Source organism: Capra hircus, chromosome 21 (assembly GCF_001704415.2).
Source record: "Capra hircus breed San Clemente chromosome 21, ASM170441v1, whole genome shotgun sequence".
Taxonomy (NCBI): Eukaryota; Metazoa; Chordata; class Mammalia; order Artiodactyla; family Bovidae; genus Capra; species Capra hircus.
Genome location: NC_030828.1, coordinates 20,083,579 through 20,104,672, shown reverse-complemented (window position 1 = coordinate 20,104,672; position 21,094 = coordinate 20,083,579). Strand labels below are relative to the sequence as shown.

The 21,094-nt window shown below is 56.4% G+C and overlaps 2 protein-coding genes and 1 non-coding gene across 5 annotated transcripts in view; 1 reads left to right on the top strand and 2 right to left on the bottom strand.

Annotated features, from left to right (window-relative positions):
• TRNAR-UCG lies at positions 3,173 to 3,245 on the bottom strand. The gene has a single exon. It is a non-coding gene; the product is annotated as a tRNA-Arg (tRNA).
• On the top strand, positions 3,480 to 20,621 carry POLG (DNA polymerase gamma, catalytic subunit). Of its 3 annotated transcripts, none has more exons than XR_001919869.1 (23): positions 3,480 to 3,644; positions 4,372 to 5,142; positions 7,988 to 8,183; positions 9,067 to 9,231; positions 9,328 to 9,474; positions 9,624 to 9,703; positions 10,514 to 10,696; positions 10,802 to 10,956; positions 11,180 to 11,306; positions 12,224 to 12,460; positions 13,374 to 13,494; positions 13,647 to 13,733; positions 14,036 to 14,143; positions 14,880 to 15,040; positions 15,750 to 15,803; positions 15,909 to 16,026; positions 16,416 to 16,551; positions 16,651 to 16,897; positions 17,852 to 17,974; positions 18,092 to 18,260; positions 18,384 to 18,592; positions 19,091 to 19,576; positions 20,102 to 20,620. XR_001919869.1 is itself a non-coding variant. In XM_018066145.1 (23 exons), exons 2-23 carry the CDS (start codon positions 4,532 to 4,534, stop codon positions 20,158 to 20,160), a joined length of 3,654 nt encoding a protein of 1,217 aa, XP_017921634.1. In that variant the 5' UTR covers positions 3,481 to 3,644; positions 4,372 to 4,531; the 3' UTR covers positions 20,161 to 20,621. The 3 variants fall into 3 exon arrangements, 2 of the variants coding, with proteins under 2 accessions (XP_017921634.1, XP_017921635.1); XM_018066145.1 differs by having other exon boundaries at positions 3,481 to 3,644; positions 19,416 to 19,576; positions 20,102 to 20,621; XM_018066146.1 differs by having other exon boundaries at positions 3,483 to 3,605; positions 19,416 to 19,576; positions 20,102 to 20,605.
• Positions 19,838 to 21,094, bottom strand: part of FANCI (Fanconi anemia complementation group I) — a 62,837-nt gene continuing 61,580 nt past the window's right edge. The window contains exon 38 of the mRNA XM_005694969.3: positions 19,838 to 20,526. Coding sequence (XP_005695026.2) covers positions 20,446 to 20,526 — 81 coding nt within the window. The 3' untranslated portion in view covers positions 19,838 to 20,445. The remainder of the gene's footprint in view (positions 20,527 to 21,094) is intronic.

Here is a 21,094-nt window from a genome sequence, read left to right as displayed (position 1 = left end):
AAATAATAACAGTACCTATGTGCTAGTGGTAAAGGACCCGCCTGCCAATGCCAGTTAGACGTAAGAGACGCAAGTTTGATCCCTGTGTCTGGAAGATCGGCTGGAGGAGGGTATGACAACCCACTCCAGTATTCTTGCCTGGAGAATTCCACGGACAGAGGAGCCTGGTGGGCTACAGTCCATAGGGTCAGACAGAGTCGGACACCACTGAAGCGACTTAGCACTCGCACACCAATAGTACCAAAGGGGTCATTGAGCAGATTGAAGGAGATGCTACTCTAAAGCGTTCAGCTTGGTTCATTTGGCAGTGGTAGCTTTTGTTAAAGGCAGAACAGTGATAGTTTCTCTCTGAGGCAGAAACTGCTGAAGCTGGGCTTGGCATAAATGACACAAAAAGGTCATCAGGAAGGAAGCTCCCTAGAGGGACCGTGGAGGAGAAGGCAGTAACTGGAGAATCCCTTAGTCAGCAACAGTGATGCAGAGTCACCCCAGCCTGCATCTCCAGCCTCAGCCTGTGTCTGGCCCACAGCCTAGGAGCAGGGGTCCTCAGCTTTCAGGGTTGGTGGGTGGTCACCAAGTAACACAGTAGAGCAGGTCTCCCTGGGTTCAAATCTTGGGGAAGCTCTACCACTTACATGCTGTAGGGCTTTAGGTTCCCTACTTTATCTCTCTGGGCCTCAGTGTCCTCATCAGTGGAAGGGGATAATAACAAAATTTCTATCCTAGGGTTAATGCAAGGATTAATTAATTTAGATGCCACAATCTGACATCTTAATATATGCTAGTAGTTATTACCAAGCTCCAGCCAGGTCCTGGAGCAGAGCATCCAATGAGACACAAGGTCAGTCTTCCTGGGTATTTAACAGCAGTGGAAAGGGGATATTAAAAAAAAAAAATCAGCTTCTGTTGCACCTGAGATTCGTGCTCTGCAAGAAAGTACAGAGTGTTTCCCTCTGGGCAGGGGGTTCCTAATGAATTTGTCTCTTGCTCTGTGGGAGGAGAGGTCCAAGGAATTGTAGGGAAATGTATGTGGTTTCTCAGGTATTATTCCCTTGGACAGCAAGGAGATCAAACCAGTCAGTCCTAAAGGAAATCAACCCTGAATATTTATTGGAAGAACTATTTATTGTGAAGAATTATTTATTGTGTCATCTATGCCAAGCCCAGCTTCAGCAGTTTCTGCCTCAGATAGAAACTATCACTGTTCTGCCTTTAACAAAAGCTACCACTGCCAAATGAACCAAGCTGAACGCTTTAGAGTAGCAGCTCCTTCAATCTGCTCAATGACCGCTTTGGTACTATTGAAATTGAAGCTCCAATACTTTGGCCACCTGATGAGAAGAACTGACTCAATGGAAAAGTCCCTAATGCTGGGAAAGATTGAAGGCAGGAGGAGAAAGGGATGACAGAGGATGAGATGGTTGGATGGCATCATTGACTCAATGGACATGAGTTTGAGCAAACTCCAGGAGGTGGTGAAGGGCAGAGAAGGCTGGCATGCTGCAGTCCATAGGGTCACAAAGAGCTGGACAGGACTGAAGCTACTTAGCACAGCACAGTATATATACTAAATACATCTAGAACAATGTATAAACAAGGTTTCATACTTAAAACTAAAGAAAGGGGAAATGTATGGAAGGATCTAGGTTCAGTGCTACTGTGCAGTCTTCAAGCCTTGTTCTGGGGCTTCTCACTGCCTCCCTGGGCGCGATCAGTTCGCAGGACCAGTGGGGCAGCGTGTTTTCCCCCTTGTTCAGTGGCTAAGTCGAATGGGACTCTTTGTGACCCCATGGACTGCAGCGCATCAGGCTCCTCTGTCCTCCACTATCTCCAGGAGTCTGCTCAAATTCATGTCCATTGAGTTGGTGATGCTCTCTCACCATCTCATCCTCTGCTGCCACCTTCTCCTTTCCCTGGGTGTCCCCAAACCACACCCCTGAAAAACACCGAAGTCCCTTTCTCAAGTCAGTCAGTTCAGAGTGTCCTGGCACACCTACAGCCTAGGAAGTGGGGGCTGACTTTCTGCGAGGCCTGAATTTTGTCCCTAATCAGCTGTGTGTCCTCAGGCGTGTCTCAAACCTCTCCCAGCCTCACTTTCTTCATCCACGTGGCCGAGCCTCCAGGATCCAGCCTCTAGGCTCTCGTCGTGTTCGTGGGCCTGATTCTCTGCAGCACTTTACAGTTTATCAGAGGCACCTGGAGCAACAGGCGGTGGATGCAGACAGGAGACCGCGAAGATGGAAGGCTACCTCTGGTGACTCCTCCGGCCGGCGGGGTGAGCCAGATGCGTTGGCTGCTGTTGCTGCTGCTAAGTCCCATCTGTCGTGTCTGACTCTGCGACCCCATAGATGGCAGCCCATCAGGCTCCTCCGTCCATGGGATTTCCCAGGCAAGAGTACTGGAGTGGGGTGCCATTGCCTTCTCCTCAGACACGTTGGATGAGAGCTTAACATCTGGCGACAGATTCAGCTTCAAGAGAAGGCAATATTTTTACTCATCAGAATTGACCAGGATGAAAAGAGGGAAGGGGCTTGCCTTCAAATGTGAATCTCTATGATTCCCACCTATCAGTTCAGTTCAGTTCAGTTCAGTTCAGTCGCTCAGTCATGTCCGACTCTTTGCGACCCCATGAACTTCAGCACGCCAGGCCTCCCTGTCCATCACCAACTCCTGGAGTCCACCCAAACGCAAATCCATTGTGTCGGTGATGACATCCAACCATCTCATCCTCTGTCATCCCCTTTTGCTCCTGCCCTCAATCCTTCCCAGCATCAGGGTCTTTTCAAATGAGTCAGCTCTCCGCATCAGGTGGCCAAAGTATTGGAGATTCAGCTTCAAATCAGTCCCTCCAATGAACACCCAGGGTCCAGTTGATTTAAAATCGGGGTTCCCCCAAAGGATGCTCCTGCTTCTCTACCAGTGTGACGGTATGAACACGGATGGTACGTTTTTAGAAATGGACCACCACTTCCGCTCACCTCCATGTAGCTGTAACAGGTAGAGGAACAGTTTCACAAGGACACTGCCGGGTGGGATGTAGCTGCAGTTACTTCGTCTGATTTGAGTGTTCCCAGATATCAACAAGAGGTGATAATTGGCAACAGAGTTTCCATACGGTCCTCTTACTTAAATTCCTAAGAAAGGATAAACCAAAAAGCAACTTTTCCCATCGCGACCGCGGCAGGACTCGAACCTGCAATCTTCTGATCCGAAGTCAGACGCCTTATCCATTAGGCCACGCGGCCGCCCGCTAGCTAGTGCTCTTTGGACAATCTAAAAAGCATTATTACCGCCCACCAGCTTGCCTGGGACCAACCCACCTGCTTCTTGAGCAGGGGAGGTTGGACCTTGGTTCCCAGAGTTCCGCAGGGGAAGGTCCACCCGGAAGTCCTTTTCCCCCCCCTACGGGCGGACCGGTCTACTTGTGGCTCTCCTATTGGTCGCGCTAGGAGTCTCCCGCCTGCGTCTCGGGTAGCCGCGGGACCTAGTGGGGTACAGACGGGAAGTTGCCCCTGCCAGCGAGGCGGATCGCTCGGGTGGAGGCCACGCGCCACCCCGAGGCTGCACAGGCCGCGCGGAGGGAGCCGGGGCGTCGCCAGCCTGGGGTCGGGAGCCGCAGACCGGGAGGCACCGGGCGGACTGAGGTTTCCGGCGGGTTCGGCGCTGGGGGGCAGGTGGCCGGGTCGCTGAGCGGCGGCGCGGCCCCTCCCTCTCCAGTCTGGGAGCGCGGCCCTGGGCTGGGCGGAGGCTCGTCCCAGCGCGCACCGCGGCGCGGCCGCCGGGCTCAGGCTGGCGGCCGAGGGCTCCTGCGGCGCGCTGGGCCAGGGCTCCGGCGGGGGTGGGGCTCCCGTGGGACTGCAGCCCCCCTGGCGGGCTCGAACCCGGGCACTGGCCCCTAAGGGCGCTAGGCCCTCGGGCTGCGGCGCTGGGGGCACCGGCAGCCACCGTTTGCCGAGCACTTGCCGAGGGCCGTGCCCCGCGGCAGGTTCGCCCTGTGTGTCACCCGAACAGCAGTCCTGTATGACCGGTAGAACCCAGTCACCCCAATTTACAGAGTAGGGAAATGGGCCCAAGGCGCTTGCCCAAGGTCACACGTCTCGGAAGAGCTGGAGCCGGGATTCAAACCCTCGTCCCCACCAGAGTCTTGCGCTCTTAACCACTACCGTCTCCTTCTCTGATGAACTTAACCCGAACCTCGGTTTTCCGAGGGGTATTGGTATTTCCCAAGGTTGCTTGATTAACTGAGAACATGCACCTAAAGGCGCCTGGCACCCTGCTTTGGGACGCAGGCAGGGCTCGCGGAAGGAGGGCTGTTAAGATCGCAGGTGCTTTGCATGTAGTTGCTAACACTACATCATCTGTCTCCTTTAGGATTTGTGGGTGGAAGGCAGGCATGGTCAGAACCGTTTCCCTGGCAGGAAAGCGGAGACAGGACGTGTCCCTCTCCACGTCTCTCAGCCAGTGAACGCTGCCAAGCTGGAGCCCAAAGCCAGGTGTCCTGACGCCCACCGGGGGGCTCCCTGCACCCACCATGAGCCGCCTGCTCTGGAGGAAGGTGGCCGGCGCCAACGTCGGACCAGGCCTGGTTCCAGCTCCGGGACGTTGGGTCTCCAGCTCCGCCTCCGACCCCGTCCCCAGCGACGGGCCGCCGCCGCCGCAGCCTGTGCCATCCTCGGTGGGCGGGCAGCTGCGGCACAACCCCTTGCACATCCAAATGCTCTCGAGAGGGCTCCACGAGCAGATCTTCGGGCCCGGCGGGGAGAGGCCCGACGAGGCCGCGGTGCGCCGCAGCGTGGAGCACCTGCAGAAGCACGGGCTCTGGGGGCAGCCGGCCACGCCCTTGCCCGACGTGGAGCTGCGCCTGCCGCCCCTCCTCGGGGGCAGCCTGGACCAGCACTTCCGCCTCCTGGCGCAGAAGCAGAGCCTGCCCTACCTGGAGGCGGCCAACTCGCTCTTGCAGGCGCAGCTGCCCCCGCGGCCCCCGAGCTGGGCCTGGGCGGAGGGCTGGACCCGGTACGGCCCCGCGGGGGAGGCCGAACCCGTGGCCATCCCCGAGGAGCGGGCCCTGGTGTTCGACGTGGAGGTCTGCTTGGCAGAGGGAACCTGCCCCACGTTGGCGGTGGCCATATCCCCCTCGGCCTGGTGAGTAGGGAGGGGCCAGGGTCAGGGGACTTGAGCCCACGTGGGGGGCCCCCACTCTGTGTCTGTCGGGCGAGTTTCCAGGGACTGCAATCAGCTCGACCCCAGCTTTGATAGAGCTTACTTTCTGGTGGGGAAGGTGTAGGGTGGTAAAGGACACCCTAGCAAGTGTCAGGTGGTGACGGGCTCAGCAGAGTCCCAGTAATATGTTGTACTTGAGGCTGACTGGGAGACCAGTTGAGATTACCTTGATTTGATTCCTTTACCCCTTCCCCTAATAGCTTCCTGAAAAGTTAGTCTAAGACATTTGAACAGTGTTTCTATTTGGGGATGTCAGTGGTTATTTTGGGCAGGAGAAACTTCCCTTTGATGGGAATGTCCCAGGCAGTATAAGACACTTAGCGTCCCCAGCTGCTCCCTTAAGTGCCAGACCAAATCCCGCCCCATTTCAGTTTCCAAATACCCCTCCCCTCAGCTAACACCTTGCTGACCACCCCTAGTTGAGAAACACTTCTTCCATCCCCCAGCCTCCCAAGTAGGCCTGCAGGCATTTTGGTCCCCTAAATGTATATCCAGTCACTCTTTTCTTTTTGAGTAACTTTCTAAGTGCTACCCAAGTTTCTTTTTCAAACAATGATGGCAGTACTGTTTCTCCCCTTTTTTATTCTTCATTCCAGGATTAAAATACTATTTACAACCTTAATGCTTTCAGGCATGGCCAGCAAAAAAAAAAGTTGGCAGTTTCTTTATTCCTATTGGAAGCTACATCTTTGTAAAGAAAGCTGCGAAATGTTAAATATGCAGTTGAAAATGGTGAAAACATGGCTAAATAGATAAGGTAGGCATTAACGGCTGAAAAGAGCAAAACCAGATGATTCCTTATTGATTAGTTCCAGTTAAGATGAGAATCTCAGAGCTTACTATGTAACTTGATGGTCAAACTAGAGGGAATACTGTCCATCATTTGAGAAAATAAAGTAGGCTGTGGTGGCTGAAAGGAAATTAGGAAACCAGTGATAAGAACTGTTTTTCGATCTTTGGGTCATTCTTGGCCAGTTTACCTCTAGGTCCCCTTTTTCTTGTCTCTTCTTCCTCTGCTGACTGTTCACCTCTTTCTCTTCCTGTCCTTTCCATCATCCTCTCATTCTCATACCATTCTTGCCAGTGGTACTGGGGGGCGCCGCTCAGTTTGCCTGGCAGTGGAAGTCATTACTGAGGACCGGGCTCATACAGGGCCTTCCTCCTGGGGGCCTGACTGTGGCAGGGAGTGGGAGGCTGGGGCCCTGACAGCAGCCCACTTAACTTCGGCACATCCCTGGCACCTGGCTGTGTAACGTCAGATGCCTGAGCAGCCCACAGATTCCAGTGGAAGGGAGAAGCCTTGCACAGGCCAGAGGGCAGCTTCTCAAAGGCTGCAGGTGAGGGCTTTGATCATCAGACCGGAAGGACATTGCACAGGCTGTCAGTGGCAAGCTGAGGCTCACAGGGAAAGTGTAGTGTTGGTTGGTTCTGACTCATCTTAAATATGCCAAAGATGTTTGCATTTTGGCTTTCTTCTTTTTTATCACAAAAATTTAACAAGATGGCTCTCATGCACAGCTGCAGACCCCGATCTTGACACCAGTCTGGCTTTTTATTGCAACCAAAGTCCCTATCATCCCCGTAGCCTCTGATATTTGACATCCTTCAGCCTTTTCTTCGGTGTTATTAAGGGCTTTGACATGCTGAATTGAGAGGGAAGGAGGTTGCAACTCGAGTTCCTGAGCGTTTTCCCATCATTTGGGGTGTGGGTTAGATCTCACCAGGTTTAAAATTAGGAACCACTTTTTGCTGGTAATGCCCTCCCCGAGAGAAACTAGTTTTACGTTTGTCATTAATTATTGTGACAGATAACCCCTCCTCCCCTCCATAGGGACACAGGGAGCTTGTTTGCAGCTGTGGTGGCCACACAGGTGGCCTCGTCACTCACTTTGGTGCTGAGTGGCCTTGACCCTTCGGCGTGATCCATGGTTCACAAGAGGCTTTTTGCTCAGTGGCCGTTTCCCCACACTTATCCTTGTGGATCTTGAGCAAACTCCAGCCTTTTCCCGAGTCAGTGTCAGGCCCCCAACAGACAGCACTCACCCCCTGTCCACCCCACCCCCCAGCTCCAGCACAAACTTCTAGAACATGTGCATACATCTCCTCCTTTCTGGCACTTTCCTTGGTCTGTCACTGAGGGTGGTTGCTCAGAGGCCCAGCACCTTCTACAAGGTGCGTGACTTGCTCTTCGTCCTTCAGAATCTTTCCAGCCGTCAGATGATTCATCCTGTACACATGTGCAGCATTTGTCTTTTTTTTTTTTTTTTTTTTTGCCACTTTCAATTAAAAAAAGTTCCACTTTGGAACTTTATAATTTTATAATTGTAAAAGTTATAACTTTATGATTGTCTGTCCCTTTTATTAGCTCTTTGAACATGAGCTGTTTCGTGCTCATAGATGTGAGGGGTCGGTAACATTCATTAAGATACCTCAGAGCCAAGCACCGACTTGGTGCGCCCCGGACCTAACAGACATCTTGACGGCCAGGCTGCATGCCCGTCCGGGACACTGGGGACTTTGGCGCGTAGCTGCCTTCCTCTCTGTGGAGGTGGAGAAGTAAAGAAGGCTTTGTAACTCCTCACTCCCAGCACGGCCCCCGACAGCCCCCCACCTGACCTCCAGCCGTGTGAGGGTTAGGAGACCTCGTCCCCCTTGTGTCCCCAGCTGCTAGTGCAGGACCTGCATGTGGTGGAAGGTGTGCAGTGGGGCTTGTGGAGCGGGGCATGCACGTCTCTGGGCTGAGCCTGCCCGCCTCTCACCTCCTCAGGTATTCCTGGTGCAGCCGGCGGCTGGTGGAAGAGCGTTACTCTTGGACCAGCCAGCTGTCGCCGGCTGACCTCATTCCCCTGGAGGTCCCTGCCAGTGGCGGTGGCCCCGCTCAGCGAGACCAGCAGGAGCGGTTAGTGGTGGGGCACAATGTATCCTTCGACCGAGCCCACATCCGGGAGCAGTACTTGATCCAGGTGAGGATCCTAGGGCTGAGTGCAGGTCCTGGCTCAGGGTGGGCTCAGAGCCCGGCTCTCAGTGGCTGGGGAAGGACTGCATGTCCTGGCTAGTGCCTCCATCGCCTTTGTAGCAACTCCAGGGCCCCCTGTTGACCAGCCCTGCCCATGGTCCCTGTGCCCAGCTCTTGGGTCCCCAGGATCCCTGGCACAGGACCTGAGCTGTCACAGTACTAATGGCCCTTGTCTGTGTGTGGCGTTTTAGAGCTTGACCTGGGCTTTGGAGGCCATGGGCCCCACAGCCTGGGCACACGTCCTGCCTCAGCCACTGGTGAGCAGCATGTGCTTCTTGACACCCCTGAGCCTCAGTTTCCTCTTTTGTAAAAAGAGGGAGATAGCAGAAGTTGCATCATAGAATTGCTGAGAGTTTGAACAGTGCACATGTCAGAACCGTAGTGGAGGCACTTCTTGAGTTTGTGGAAAGTGCCCCAGGAGAGGGGGGAGCAGGTGGGAGCAGCCTTGGCCTCCAGCTACAGATGCTGAGGCTTGGACAGCCTTGTTAACTTGCCCAGGGCCTCATAGCTGGTGAGTGGCAGGGCGGGGCAGCCAAGCCTGATAGCTCGGAAGGCTTGGTTTAGGCCCCTCTGTTCCCAAGGTGCCTCTCAGTGCTGTTGCTGGGAAGGGCCTTGTGTTGGGACTGAGCCTGGCCTGTGCCTTCCAGGGTGGCTAGGATCTAGAAGGCAGGCCCCTCACAGGTGGAGGAACAAGCACGAGCAAGTTTGAAGACGCTGCATCTTGAGCATCCAGCTGTGTGCTGGGTGGAGGGCTGTGGTGGGGCTGGTGGGCTGAAGCACTGAGGTGAGGTGGGCAGGCCCCTCTGCTGCAGCCTCTCCCCTCTCCTCAGGGTTCCCACATGCGCTTCCTGGACACCATGAGCATGCACATGGCCATCTCAGGGCTGAGCAGCTTCCAGCGCAGTCTGTGGATGGCCGCCAAGCAGGGCAAGCACAAGGCCCGGCCCCCTGCTCAACGAGGCCCAAAGTCCCAGAGCAGAGCCAACGGCCCAATGGTGAGGGTACAGTGGGCGTGGGGGGACCCCGTCACAAGCCTGCCCATCTGGCTCAAGGCCACGCTGACCTGCCATGTCCCTTGCTCTGGCCCCCAGATCTCGTCCTGGGACTGGCTGGACATCAGCAGTGTCAATAACCTGGCAGACGTGCACGGCCTCTATGTTGGGGGGCCTCGCCTGGAGAAGGAGCCCCGTGAGCTGTTCGTCAAGGGCAACATGAAGGACATCCGTGAGAACTTCCAGGTATGGTGGGGGGGTGGGGGTGCTCTGGGGGTGCGGGCAGGGGCGGGCCCCAAGAGACCCTGGGAGTGTAGCTGCCACACCTGACCCTGGGCCCCAGCGGCAGCAGTGGGATGACTGCCCACCCTGCGCCTTCCTGTCGCCTGTGCCAGGACCTGATGCAGTACTGTGCCCAGGACGTGTGGGCCACCTATGAGGTTTTCCAGCAGCAGCTTCCGCTCTTCCTGGAGAGGTGAGGGAGTGCCCCTCTGGGAACCCCTGGGGGTCAGTGGGTTCCCAGTGGTACCTGGGCCCATTGTAGCCAGGTACCGCTGGGCCTTTCTCAGGCTGGGGCCCTCAGCCTTTCTGGCCCGAGAGCATAGAGCTGCTCTGTCCAGGGCTGGCCACCTGGCCCTTGGACTCTCGGGTGTCTAGAGTCCCAGAGGGGAGGACCCAGGCTGTGCTTATTCATGGTCCGCTCAGCGCCCTCTCTGAACCCAGAGCCTGAGCTAAGGGCTTCACGTCCATCTTGGTTATGTGTCCTAGGGAGTCAGTCTGATGATGCGGTCAGAATTGGAAGCCTCAGCCAAACCCGGTTCTGATCTTAATTGTCTGGTCCAGCTCAGAGGACCTCGGGCAAGGCACTTGGTTTCTCTGGGCCTCAGTGGTCTTGTCTGTGAAGCACGCACAGGCATGCTTGGCTGCTCCAGTTGTGAGGCTCTGGTGTGACACTTCGTGTGTATGGAGTTGTTAACACAGTGTCTGGCTCCTGGTCGTTACTCAGCAGGTGGCAGCCACCTCCATTGTTGTGAGCCGTCATTCTCACATTATCCCTGAGGACGGAATGATATTATCCCCATTTTATAATGAAGGAACGTTGGCTCAGAGAGATGAAGTCACTTATGCAGGGTCTCATGGCTGGGAAATAGGAGAGAGCTGGAGTTTAAACCCCTGTCTCTCTGATGTGGGTGGTTGGGTTGAGGATTGCCAGGCCGGCTCAGGGCTTGAGCCAGAGCCTTGCCTCCCGTGGTCATTTATGGCAGCCCTGGTGTTTGTCCTGAAGGTGTCCCCACCCGGTGACTCTGGCTGGCATGTTGGAGATGGGTGTCTCCTACCTGCCCGTCAACCAGAACTGGGAGCGTTACCTGGCGGAGGCACAGGGCACCTACGAGGAGCTCCAGCGGGAGATGAAGAAGTCGCTGATGGACCTGGCCAACGACGCCTGCCAGTTGCTCTCGGGAGAGAGGTAGCCAGGCCCTTGGGTGGACAGGGACCCCCTGCAGGGGCCAGGCAGCAGGAGACCTGGCCTCTGGCGTGGCCTTAGCCCTGCCCTGGTGAACTGGCTGTGCAGGTACAAAGAGGACCCCTGGCTCTGGGACCTGGAGTGGGACGTGCAGGAGTTCAAGCAGAAGAAGGCGAAGAAGGGGAAGAGGAGGGAGCCGGCCGCAGCCAGCAAGTTGCCTGTTGAGGGGGCTGACGCCCCTGGGGACCCCAGGGATCAGGAAGGTGGGGAACATGGGCGGGAGGCGGGGAAGGGAGGGGCCCTGGGAAGGGCCTGGGACCCGGGGGTCCCTTGGCAGTGGTGGCTCCAGCCTTCCGGAGGAGAACCCATGCCCCCTCAGTGGAAGCACAGAATTCGAACCACTGGACTGGACCGCTGGGCAGGTCCTGGGAGGGTCTTTCTGAGATACCCTTCCCCGGTCCTGATTGTCCTCCCCGCCCTGTGCAGACCCCGGCCCCCCCAGTGAGGAGGAAGAGTTCCAGCGAGGCGTCACAGCCCGCACCTGCTTGGAGCAGCTGAGGGGGACCACAGAGCTCCTGCCCCAGCGGCCCCAGCACCTTCCTGGACACCCAGGGTGAGCCCTTCCCCTCACATGGCCAGAAGCCCCCCATCCCTCTCTCCACCCCGAGACAGCCGTATTCCGGGCCCCAGCACAGCGGGTAGCATGCATATGTACCCCTGCTAACATGCTGCCATTTGTCCCTGCCTTCTCCCGGTCCTGCTGTCACCCCCGGGTCACTGGGCTTGTTCACTACAAGTGCACTAAGCGCCTGCTGGGCTCTGGGCCTTACTGCAGCCTCTGAGGGGCAAGGAGAAGCACAACTCCTTTCTAGTAGCTTCTCCCTGGGAAGAGCCAGCCTGCGCTGGAGTTGATATCCATCATGAGACAGGAGAGTCATCAGTGTCGAGGCAGAACCTAAAACTCTGCCTGGGGAAATCAAGGAAGGCTTCCTTGAGAAGATGACCTTCATTCTTGCCCCACAAAGTGGCAGAGATGGGAAAATAGGGGCATCCAGACTGAACAGCAAGGGGCCAATTTTGTGTTTCCCTGAGAGGAGGCCTCCTTGAATCTGTGCCCTGAGTGCCTCACTTGCCTCGCTCTGGCATTGGCTCTGGTGAGCAGCCCGTGAGGGATGGATCGCTGGAGGCCCTGGTGTGCTTCTGGAGCAGCAGACGTCGGGCAGACCGGTGCACTGCTCTGGGCAGTTTCCCTGGTGAAGTGGAGCTTGGCGAGGAGTCCTGCCCTGGGCAGTGTGTATGGGTCCTGGAACAGGGGGCTGACAGAGGATCTGTCCTTGGGGGATATTTGAATTATTCTAGGGGCCTCCATGGGGGTCCTGGCTGAGTCCCAGAGGGAGGGGGTGGTGATGTCAGGCTGAGGTCACCAGCAGGCCTTGGGATGGGTGGGCATTGTCATGGATGGAGAGAGCCTTCCTCGTTACACGCTGTCCTCCCCTGACTGCTGTGACGCGCTCTCTGCTGGCGGTGTAGGTGGTATCGGAAGCTGTGTCCCCGGCTCGATGACCCTGCGTGGACCCCTGGCCCCAGTCTCCTCAGCCTCCAGATGCGGGTCACACCTAAGCTCATGGCGCTGACCTGGGACGGCTTCCCCCTGCACTACTCGGAGCAGCATGGCTGGGGCTACCTGGTGCCTGGGCGGCGGGACAACCTGGCTCAGATGCCGGCCGGCAGTGCCCCCACATCAGCTGGGGTGGCCTGCCCCCACACGTAAGGCTCTGGCTCGGGGAGGAAGGGGCTGGCATCTCGGGACCCTTCCCCTTGTTGGAGAGGCCAGGCCCAGCTCAGGCTAGGGTGAGGAGCCTGAGTCGGAGTGTCTGGCTTCTAGTTCTTTTTTGATGGCAGTCTTTCTGTCCGGGCCTCCGAGCCCTGTGGAGTTGAGGGCGTGGGGTTTGAGTGGGAAGGGCTAAGGCCCTGCTAAGGAGCCTGCAGCCCGGCTGCCCGCACAGGAACACGTAGAGGGCAGGCTGGAGGGCTGTTGAACGTGATGGGTCCACAGACTTTGTGTGCCTCCTTTGAGTGTCATGTATTGAGCACTGGTTATATCTTGTGTTAATCCTTTTCGGTGCTTCCCTCGTTTGTTCCCCAGGCAGCCGCATGAGACAGGGTGGTTATCTTCATTTTAGAGCTGGCAGAAGAAAAGGCCATGGGGAAGTTAGTTTCTTGTCTGAGAACCCAAACCCTTGAGCTTTTGACAGGCAGGTGCTGGGGAGAAGCCATAGTGTGTGAAGTGGCCCAGAATTGAGGGTCCTGGCTCGGCAGGGCAGTCTAACCCGCCTGTGGGGCCTGAGGACAGAGGGATGGGGGTCGCCTGCGCCTGTGAGCTGAAGAGTGGGTGCGCGCGCAGGAGCCAGCCTGGGGTGGGCCTGGCCCTGACTCCCTGCTGCCCTGCTCCCCACACGCTCTTCTCCTGAGTCGGCCCGGGCCTCGAAGCCCAGCCTGCCAGCAGTGCGCTGTCGTTATCAGCTTGTCACTTGCTGTCTGTGAGCCAGGGAGCATGCTGTCCATTCCTGCCTCAGATCCTCTTCCGGGGACTGAACGGGGAACGGTGGAAGGCACCCAGCGGCGGCCTGGCCTGGAGGGGCCCGCGGTAATCAGGCTGCGGCTGCCGTTCTCTGCGCAGAGCCATCGAGTCCCTGTACAGGAAGCACTGTCTTGAACAGGGGAAGCAGCAGCTGGAGCCGCCGCGGGCAGACCTGGCCGAGGAGTTCCTGCTGTCCGACAGCGGCGCCATGTGGCAGACGGTGAGGGCGGCTCTGGCTCCAGGACGGGGCAGCCTCTGGGTGGGGGCCGGGCGCCAGAGGCACTCGTCTGCTCACTCACCCCAGAGTGGGGCTGGCGGACGTGGGCCAGCCCTGCCCCGTGCTTTACTCACTTGGTACCTGGGCCCCTCCAGGTGGAAGAATTGGGCTGCTTGGAAGTGGAGGCTGAGGCAAAGATGGAGAATTCGCGAGAGGCAGTTCCAGGTCAACCGCTAGCTCCGGTGAGCTGGGCGCCTGCTTAGGGCTTCTCTGGGTGGGTGCTGGCTGGCCACGTCCTCCTCTTGCACCCAGATAGTGCTTTCCCCCCTCAGTTCCCAAGGTTTTGCGGGGTTGGGAGATGACCGCCATGCCCTTGGGCAGCCTCACCCTTGTTGGAGGCCCGAGAGGGAGCCTGAGACCACGTGGCCATTCTGTCGTTTCCCAGCTGCATGCCGTTTCAGGCCCTTTTCCCACCCCTACCCCGTGGCCCTCGCTGAACGCAGGTGCTGGAGCAGGGCCTGATCTAGGTGTGTGGCCCCCACAGACTGCTGCTGGTGGCCCCAAAGCCAGCCAGCCAGCTTATCACCATGGCAACGGACCCTATAACGACGTGGATATCCCTGGCTGCTGGTTCTTCAAGCTGCCTCACAAGGTGTGTGTGCTGGTTCACACCCTGTTTTGTGGTGTTCTTGCTGCACTTGGGGTGCATAGTAGGCCTGCAGAGTGACTCAAACCAGGAGATGGCCTTGCTGTGGGAATGCCAGGAGTAGAGGGGCAGAGCATGATCTCGGACAAAAGTTGCCATCTCTGTGAGCCTTTGTTTTTCTTCTAAAAATTGGGTGGCAAGGGGCCTGGTGGCAGAGTTAAATGACATAGGGCTAGAAAAAAGAGAAAAATGACATCGGGCATCTCTTTGTGACCCGACAGGCTCCTCTGTCCATGGGGTTCTCCAGGTAAGAATACTGGAGTGGGTTTCCATTTCCTTCTCCAACGGATCTTCTCCACAGGGATTGAACCCGGGTCTCCTGCACTGCAGGCAGATTATCATCTGAGCCACCAGGGATGTCTTTGAGCCTTTGTTTTTCTTCTAAAAATTGAGTGGCAAGGGGTCATGACATAGGGCGAGAAAAAAGAGGAAACTGACATGGGGCGTGTCGGGCCTAGTGCCACATCTGGTGACTGGTGGCTGTTCCTGGGAGGGGGCTGGGTGTTCGCCTGTGTGTGAATGTGTGTGTGTGTGCGTGCCTGTGTGTGTATGTATGTTGCAATCAGGGATTTGCCCCAGACTGCTCTGCTCGTGGGGCAGTCTGGGCTCGGTGTCGGGCAGTGCCTCTGGCACTGGGGATCTGCCGCACGCCTCCAGACCCCACTTTCTTTGCCCTCCACAGGATGGCAATAGCTGCAATGTGGGCAGCCCCTTCGCCAAAGACTTCCTGCCCAAGATGGAGGACGGCAGCCTGCAGGCTGGCCCGGGAGGCGCCAGCGGGCCCCGGGCCTTGGAAATCAATAAGATGATCTCATTTTGGAGGAACGCCCATAAGCGTATCAGGTGGGCTGTTGGGGAGGGCAGAGACTTGCTGCTATCCATGCCTCTGACCAGGTCACCGCTCTCCTGGGATGTCTTCCCCTCCCCCCTCCCCACCCCCACAACCCCTGGCCCCGACAGCCTGTACTACAGTACAGGGTTCGCCCAGTCTGGAGACCAGGCTCTCTGTGGTCCTGGTGCTGTGCGCCCGCGGGCCGGGCTCTTTCCCTCTCCAGCTTCAGTTTCCTTGTTACGTAAGAAGAGTGGTACTGTAGGTCCCCGAAGGCCCCTCCCAGCCCTGTGAGGCCCCTTCTGTGAAGGGCTAGTGGCCTGTAAGCTGTGTTGGGGGCTGGATCCTAGGCTGGGAGTGGCAGATGGATCAAAGTCTAGTTCCATGGCGGAGGTGGCTGCCAGCAGCACGCTCCTGTGAGAAGAGTCTGGCAAGGGCTGCTGACGCCTGCCCTGAGCGTGGAGGAGGCAGTGGTGGCAGGGCTGACGCAGGGTGCCTCACGGTCACCCCAGGATGCAGGCGGAAGCGGCCTCAGCTGCCTGGCCATCTCCCTGAGGGCTTGTGCTCCTGGGTGGTAGATGGCAGGGCCCAGCCCAGGTCAGGTCAGTGGAGAGGGTTGAGGCCGGGCACAGAGGGCATGCAGCAGAGCAAGGGGGTTGAGAGCTGTGTCATGAGGGGGTGGCTCCTGCCCCCGTGGTTGTGCTCAGCAGCGTGTCCCCACAGCTCCCAGATGGTGGTGTGGCTGCCCCGGTCTGCGCTGCCCCGGGCTGTGACCAGGTATGTCCTATCGGGGTTGTGGGAACAGGAAAGCTGAGTGAGGCGGGTCCTAAGACCAAAGCCAGCTGCGGAGATTCAGGTCCTTCCCCCCCTACACCCCCACAGGCATGCCAACTACGATGAGGAAGGCCGCTACGGGGCTATCCTGCCCCAGGTGGTGACGGCCGGCACCATCACTCGACGGGCCGTGGAGCCCACGTGGCTCACTGCCAGCAATGCCCGGGTGCGTGCTCTTTGTGCGTCTGGTCTCCCTGGCCTTCCTGTCCTGTCTCAAGAAGCTGGGGTTGCATTGGGCCTGTACTAAGATCTGAGTCTGGTGGGACTCAAGACCAAATCTGGCATCACAGCCCCTCCATTTGTTGGGCAGATAAGTTCTGGGCACCTGCTCCTGGCCAGGCATGCGTGGCACAGCTTTTGTGGTGTCTCCATGGGACCGAGTGTGAGCCAGGCATGGGGCAGGGGATCTTTACCTAGAACTGGCAGAGCTGGCTGCATTCCCTAAAACCACGCCCTAGGGAAGGGCCACCACATCTCAGTCTAGTCAGGCCCCGGGGTGAGCGAGAGGAGTCTCACCGGCCACCTACGTGGGGTATGACCTCCCTCTTCCCACAGCCTGACCGCGTAGGCAGTGAGTTGAAGGCCATGGTGCAGGCCCCGCCCGGTTACGTCCTCGTGGGTGCCGACGTGGACTCCCAGGAGCTATGGATCGCAGCTGTGCTAGGAGACGCCCACTTTGCCGGCATGCACGGTAAGTGGGAGCCAGGGCTGGAGCAGCGTGGAGGCAGCCTGATGTCTGGCTGGCGGAGCACTTCCAAAGCCGTCTCTCTCGCTGTCGCCCTGCTCCCAGGCTGCACGGCCTTCGGCTGGATGACCCTGCAGGGTAGGAAGAGCAGGGGCACTGATCTGCACAGCAAGACAGCGGCCACCGTGGGCATCAGCCGCGAGCATGCCAAGATCATCAACTACGGCCGCATCTATGGGGCCGGGCAGCCCTTTGCTGAGCGCCTGCTCATGCAGTTCAACCACCGACTCACGCGGCAGGAGGCAGCTGAGAAGGCCCAGCAGATGTATGCGGTCACCAAGGGCCTCCGCCGGTGAGTGTCCCCCCCCTTCTCCATCTCTGGGCCTCAGGCTTGCTTTATTGTCTTTGCTGCGCCTGTTTTTTTGACCTTCCCGTTGCCTGAGCCCTCATATGGTCTCTGACCTAGCTCCAGGTGGGTTGTCCTTTGGTTGTGATGTGTGCTCGCTTCACGGTCCGTTTTCCTCATAAAGCTGTGCATTTGTTATCACTGAGTGGTTGCAGGGTGCCTGCTCTGCTCCTGCAGAATAAATAGTAGTATGGGGTTTGCAAACCCACAGGCTCACAGGGCATGAGAGCAAGTGAGAGGGGGAGCAGAGTGTTGTCCAGGGAGGTGAGGAGGGAGACGGGGCTGGGGGGATGCACTAGGGTAGCGTGTACTGGCGCAGGCAAGGCAGTGGCAACAGACGGCTGGGTGTTAGTCATGGAGACCTTTGAAGGCTTCACGGTGTGGACTGAGGGTGGGTGGGGAAAGCCTATGGCACCTCTGAGCAGGTGAGTGACATGACTGGCCAGCAGGGGACTAGCCCGGTGTCGTCTGAAGCCACAGTGAAGCTGGGAGTCAGGGCAGCGGGGACCGAGAAGAGTGAGCCAGGCCTGGCTGTATGTCCTGTCTTCTGCCTTTCTAAATGCTCTTCCCACCCCCACCCCAAAATGCAGGGTGGTAGCCTTCGCTGCCTGCTGGACTGACATGACACCTGTTGGTCACTGGGCAGTGCAGGGTTGAAGATTTAGGACAGTAATGGTCCCCTGTCCTTTATCGGGCTACCCTCAGGTAGCCCATAGAATCCTGGGATCCTGTCTAGGCTCTGCTTCTGCCTGCTGTGTGATCCCAGAGTCACTTAGCATCTCTGAGCCTTTTGACCCCAGGGCGGTTGTGGAAATGGAGTGGTGTTGAACATGCCTAGCCCAGGGTTTGGCACAGAACAGGCATTCCCATGGGAGTGACGGTTGTGACGCTGCCTCCCAGGTACCGGCTGTCAGATGAGGGTGAGTGGCTGGTGAAGGAGTTGGAACTCCCTGTGGACAGGACCGAGGATGGCTGGGTTTCCCTGAAGGATCTGCGCAAGATCCAGAGAGAAGCTTCGAAGAAGTGAGAACCCTCTGTGTGTTCCCGGCAGTGGGAGGGTTTGGGCTGGCCCGGGGAGAGCTGGCGTGCGTTTGCTCTGATAATGGTGGAACACAAAGCTTGCCCCTCTTCGTTCCCCAGATCTCGATGGAAAAAGTGGGAGGTGGTTGCTGAGCGAGCCTGGATCGGGGGCACAGAGTCAGAAATGTTCAACAAGCTGGAGAGCATTGCCACATCTGACATACCGAGTACCCCGGTGCTGGGCTGCCGAATCAGCCGGGCCCTGGAACCCTGTGCTGTCCGAGGGGAGGTACCGCTGCCCTCGGAACGGGGCAACGGAGGCCTCAGGGAGGGCAGGGCTCCTGTGCCGCCTCCTGCTCCGGAGGGAGCTGCTTGTGGTCTGGCCCTCCTCACCTGTGCCTTCCCTCCCCAGTTTATGACCAGCCGAGTGAACTGGGTGGTGCAGAGTTCCGCGGTGGACTACCTGCACCTCATGCTTGTGGCCATGAAGTGGCTGTTCGAGGAGTTTGCCATTGACGGGCGCTTCTGCATCAGCATCCACGATGAGGTTCGCTACCTGGTGCGGGAGGAGGACCGATACCGCGCAGCCCTCGCCCTGCAAATCACCAACCTCCTGACCAGGTAGGCAGGGCCCATGGCTCCTCCAGCCTGAGCGTCTGCCAGATACATGGGGCTTGGACCACACTGAGCAGTCTGAACTTTCATCCCCCCAGGAATAACTGTTTCCACTTTTATCTCTGATTTTTAAAAACTGAGAAGTCTTAAAAAGACTGGCTCAATATTTAGAAAAGATTTTTGGAGGCTGAAAGTGTATTGCCAGACTCGATCACTCGGGTGGTCAGGAGGTGGGAGAGCCCAGGGAGTAGGCTGAGAGAGTTCTCAAACTGTGCTCCCCTCAGAATACACCTTTGTTTTGAAAATCAAATGACAGGCTTTTCTCAACTCACAGAGAATTTAGATACTTTTTCATTTGTAAACATTTATTCTTAAGTGCCAAAAGTTTGTTTTTGTTAGTAAACAGAAAACATTGTTAACAGGGAAGCTCAAGTATACATATTGAGTTGAATTTTCTTGTAGTAAAATCTCTAGTTTATATGGTTGGATTAACTGATGTTACAGTTCCATGTTGATCTGCTACTAAGAACCAGTTTGGGAACCGTGGCCTGTCCTGATTAATGGGTATATAATGAATGTTTACAATGATCACTACTGTTGCCCTCATCTTCTGACCAAAGTGGGAAAAAAGGTGTGTTTTGAGTCCACAGTTGTACGTGAGTATCTCAGCAGGAGGTGTTGGGCTGCTGGGTGGAGGGCCGTGCTAGCCCTTCAGCTTTCTTTGCTTGAACAGAGTTGGCTGGGCAGGCCCTGCAGGTTATCTCCTGGAGAGACGGGCCTTTGTTATAGCAGGGACACGACTGTTGAAAGGAGATGGGGTCTCTTTCAGGTGCATGTTTGCCCACAAGCTGGGCCTGAATGACCTGCCCCAGTCAGTCGCGTTTTTCAGTGCAGTTGATATTGACCAGTGCCTCAGGAAGGAAGTGACCATGGATTGTAAAACCCCTTCTAACCCAACTGGGATGGAAAGGCGATATGGGATTCCCCAGGGTGAGCACACCACCTTCCTTCCTTATTACACATGGGATGGGAGGCGGACTAGAAGGTGGTCTTGGACAACAGAGGCTCGGGGCACTAGAGGATAATAACTCTCCTCGTGTGCTGTGTGCTGGGCTGTTTCGGTTTCTAGCAGACCCTGAGTCCAAAGTGAGCATAATGTTTGGATCACAAAGGCATGTGTTTCTAGGAAGGTGTTCCTAGTAAATGAAGTGTTTTGACTCTGGTTTCTTTCTTCAACCACACACACACACAGAAGATTTAAATAAGATTTATTGTTTAAAAGTCACAGTGTGTCCTTGGGTGACAAAATTATGCTCTGAATGCCAAACAAGTAAATTAGAAAGCTTAAAGTCTATTTAAAATGTATCTAAGACAAACTTATTTTATAAAGAAAACAGACCCTCCCCAAATATGACCCTACCATTCTTGGCAATCCTTTTTGACCTTAACATTAAGCTTTTCTCACTTCTGACTGCTTCATGAGGGGGCATTCTAACAAACTGCACTATTTTTCAGGTGAAGCGCTGGATATTTACCAGATAATTGAACTCACCAAAGGCTCCCTGGAGAAATGAAGCCAGCCTGGACTATAGCCCTGCCTGGAGGCTCTGTATTTGCTCCTATGGAGCTTCATCGGGGCAGCGCAGGCTCCTAAAACTCAGGCTTTCAGCTCTGCTTTTTGCAAAAGGGCTGGCCTGAGGCCAGCCATTTTTCAGTAGCACGGCCTGCCAAGAATGACTGCCTCTGAACTGAAGGTGCAGTTGAGTTCAGAACCAAGATGCCAACGAGGTGCAGGCAGTAGGACAAGGGGGCATTGTTGCTTGTTGGGTAAAAAGAAAGCAGAATCCCCAAAGTTCACATTAACTCAGGCATTTCTTTTCTTTTTTCCTTTTCTTCTTGGCTGGTTCTTTGTTCTGCCCCTCATGCTCTGATGCAGTGCCCTAGAAGGAAGGGGAGAGAAGTAACGCTGTAATGTGAGAAGCCTGTTCAGAGGCAGTGGAAATAAAAGCAGAAATCCTTTATCTTCTCATCAAAGCCTGTGTTGGTCATGCTTTCTCCCCTGCCCCACTCACGGGAGGTGACTGTTGGTGATGGGGCGAGCTCTGCAGTAGAGCAAGGTGGTGCTGACTCCTTCCCTTTGGGCTTCTGTAATGATGCAGGGAACACGGTGACAGAGAAGGGGCATCAAGATGCTGCAGAACTCCCCTGAACTCAAATGCCAGGCAGGCAGAGGCAGTGGACAGGGCCAGGTGTACTATAGCTTAGAGTGTGGTAAACGGAAGAATGTGGATTCAGAATTTTTTGAGAAGCTAGAAATCCAGGGTGGTTGATGTAAACTTCCAGTTTATCTTGGATATGCGTAAGGTGATAGAAATTCTAGGCACCAGAGGTAAGGAAACACAGGGTTCTGCTTCAGAGATGCTGCAGGGCTCACGGTGTGCCGTTGGGACAGGTCTGTTCCTCTCCCTTCAGTCTCAGCAGAGGGGAAAGGAGGCTAAGAAATGTGCC

What these genes read in the sequence shown, in the direction of transcription:
- POLG (XM_018066145.1), top strand. Translation starts at nt 4,532, where the DNA reads ATGAGCCGCCTGCTCTGGAGGAAGGTGGCCGGCGCCAACGTCGGACCA. An exon ending in GCAGAGCCAACGGCCCAATG is followed by an intron (nt 9,232 to 9,327) that starts GTGAGGGTACAG and finishes TCTGGCCCCCAG; the next exon opens with ATCTCGTCCTGGGACTGGCT. An exon ending in CAGGTCAACCGCTAGCTCCG is followed by an intron (nt 13,734 to 14,035) that starts GTGAGCTGGGCG and finishes TGGCCCCCACAG; the next exon opens with ACTGCTGCTGGTGGCCCCAA.